General features: G+C 56.6%; 1 protein-coding gene across 1 annotated transcript in view; it reads right to left on the bottom strand.

Moving 5' to 3' along the window:
* Positions 1-1668: 1668 nt before the first annotated feature.
* Positions 1669-1985, bottom strand: part of MORN5 (MORN repeat containing 5) — a 40527-nt gene continuing 40210 nt past the window's right edge. The window contains exon 5 of the mRNA XM_004712597.2: positions 1669-1798. Coding sequence (XP_004712654.1) covers positions 1719-1798 — 80 coding nt within the window. The 3' untranslated portion in view covers positions 1669-1718. The remainder of the gene's footprint in view (positions 1799-1985) is intronic.

The following is a 1985-nucleotide window of genomic DNA, read 5'->3' as shown; positions in this document are numbered from 1 at the left end:
CCAATCCAGTTTCATCCTGGGCAGCATCACCTCTGCAGATCTACTTTTCAAATGCTGACTTAGAGAGATGCACATTATTTGGGGGGCGGGGAGGGGAGGGGGAAGGGGCGGGAAGGCCTAGTATAGTCTTGTTTCTGTATGTGTTTCTTTACATGAATGTGCCTTCTGTTTCCAAAACTGTGAGGACATCACGGATGGAGCCCAAGTATTGCTCTGTGCATGTGACGAGGTGGCTTGTTTCAGGTCCGCTTCCCACCCCCTGGAGCCCTCCCCTGGCTGGCTTACATCCCTGTCTACTCTGGGCAGTTCCGGCAACCTCTGAGGATGCTTGTGCCCCTGCCTGGCACATGCCATCCCTTCCTGTCCTGGCTCTCAGCTGACAAGGGTTACATCTGGGGATGATATGGAGCATCCCCTATTTGCCCAGCCAGCAAATTGCTCTTTGACAGCAAGCACAGATGGAGCACCTGTTACTTACCAGCTGTTTGACCTACATGATCTCATTCCATCCGCACAACAGCCTATGAAACAATAGCAGTGCTACTGTCGTAAGCATCCTTCTACCCATTGTATCGATGAGGAAGCTGAGAAGACTTAGAGATGTGCAGTGACTCGCCCAAGGTTACATGATACTGGTGGCCGAGCTGGGATTTGAAACTAGCGGTGTCTGAGGCCATAGCCATTCTCTCTTTCTCTGGCAACCCACTGAGTCTGCGTCAGGGCAGGAGGCTCAATTAGGGGAGCTGGCAAGAGGAAGAGGCAACCCTGGGGAATTCTTAGGCTGGAATAAGGGACCAGCTGGGAGTTCAGGCACAGTCCTTAGGTCCCACTGCCTTGTGAGACCCAAAGTGGTAGGCGGGCCAGGCCACGTGTTGTAGTGACAGCCAGCCAGCCAGCTGTGTCCTCACAGGGACTTGGGCTCAAGTGCAGGGTGGCCTTGGGGAGATGAGTCACTCAGCCGGTCTCTCTGGACCTCTGAATCCTCATCTGTGAAAAGTGATGCAAAACCCTTCCTTCCTTGCCGGCCAGACCATGCACACACTCCTTCTGCACCCGCCACTCAGGAGATGGATACGGAAGGTGATGGGGGAAAGGAGCTCTGGTGGAAGTGTGGGTTGGGCTGGGCTGCTAACCACCAGGTCAGCAGTTCAAACCTACCCATTGCTCTAAGGCAGAAAGATGAGGCTGTGTGGGCCCATCGAGAAGTACTGTGCTGGAAACCCTCTGAGGCCGTTATGAGTTAGAGTTGGATTCAAGGGCAAGGGGCCTGACTGATGAGCCCTGCGGCCCAGTGAAGGTACAGCTCTGACCTGCTGAAGACATGCAGCAGCTGCTCCCAGGGAGAAAAGGAGAGCAGGCTGCCTCCATCAAGCGTTACAGCCCTGGGTGGAAACCCTGTGGAGCAGGGCCAGTCTGTCCCACCAGGTTGCTCTGCATCCACATCAACCAGACAGCACTGGGATGGGTCTTGCTGGGCTACCGGTGGTGGCTCCCAGCCTTTCATGAGCAGGAGAACGCCTTCCGGTGGGTTCTGATGGAGGTTCAGTGAGGACCCATCCGCCTTTCCCCAAACAGAGGCCACCTGGGCCTCCGGATTGCAGACCGCCTTTATTCTGGAGGCCAAGGGCACTAGGAATGATGCCTGCGCCCTGGGGCCAGCCAGCGCCCTTGGTGCAGACGGAACTCCCTGGTGGTTCCGAGAGCAGGATGTGTGCAGCTCACAGCTTGGGCATGTGCCCTGAGACCTCGTCCCAGCCCTTCCGACAGGTCCGGATGATCCACTCGTGCTCGTCGTCATCTGCAGAGAGAGAGCACGGGACAATTACTGTGGGGACCAGGTTCACTCTGGGCTGGGAAGGAACACCTGGAGCTCTGAAACCAGAGCCCTCAGCGGCCCATCAGCGCCTCGTCTGGTGGGAACTGGACTCAGAGGGGTGAGTCGTCTGCAGTTGCTGCAGATGGGAGGTCAGCGTGGGGGTCACTCA

The sequence above is a fragment of the Echinops telfairi genome, unplaced genomic scaffold, assembly GCF_000313985.2.
Source record: "Echinops telfairi isolate 266 unplaced genomic scaffold, ASM31398v2 ScPeMD7_7410;HRSCAF=8448, whole genome shotgun sequence".
NCBI classification, from domain to species: domain Eukaryota; kingdom Metazoa; phylum Chordata; class Mammalia; order Afrosoricida; family Tenrecidae; genus Echinops; species Echinops telfairi.
This window is presented reverse-complemented; position numbering and strand designations above follow the sequence as displayed.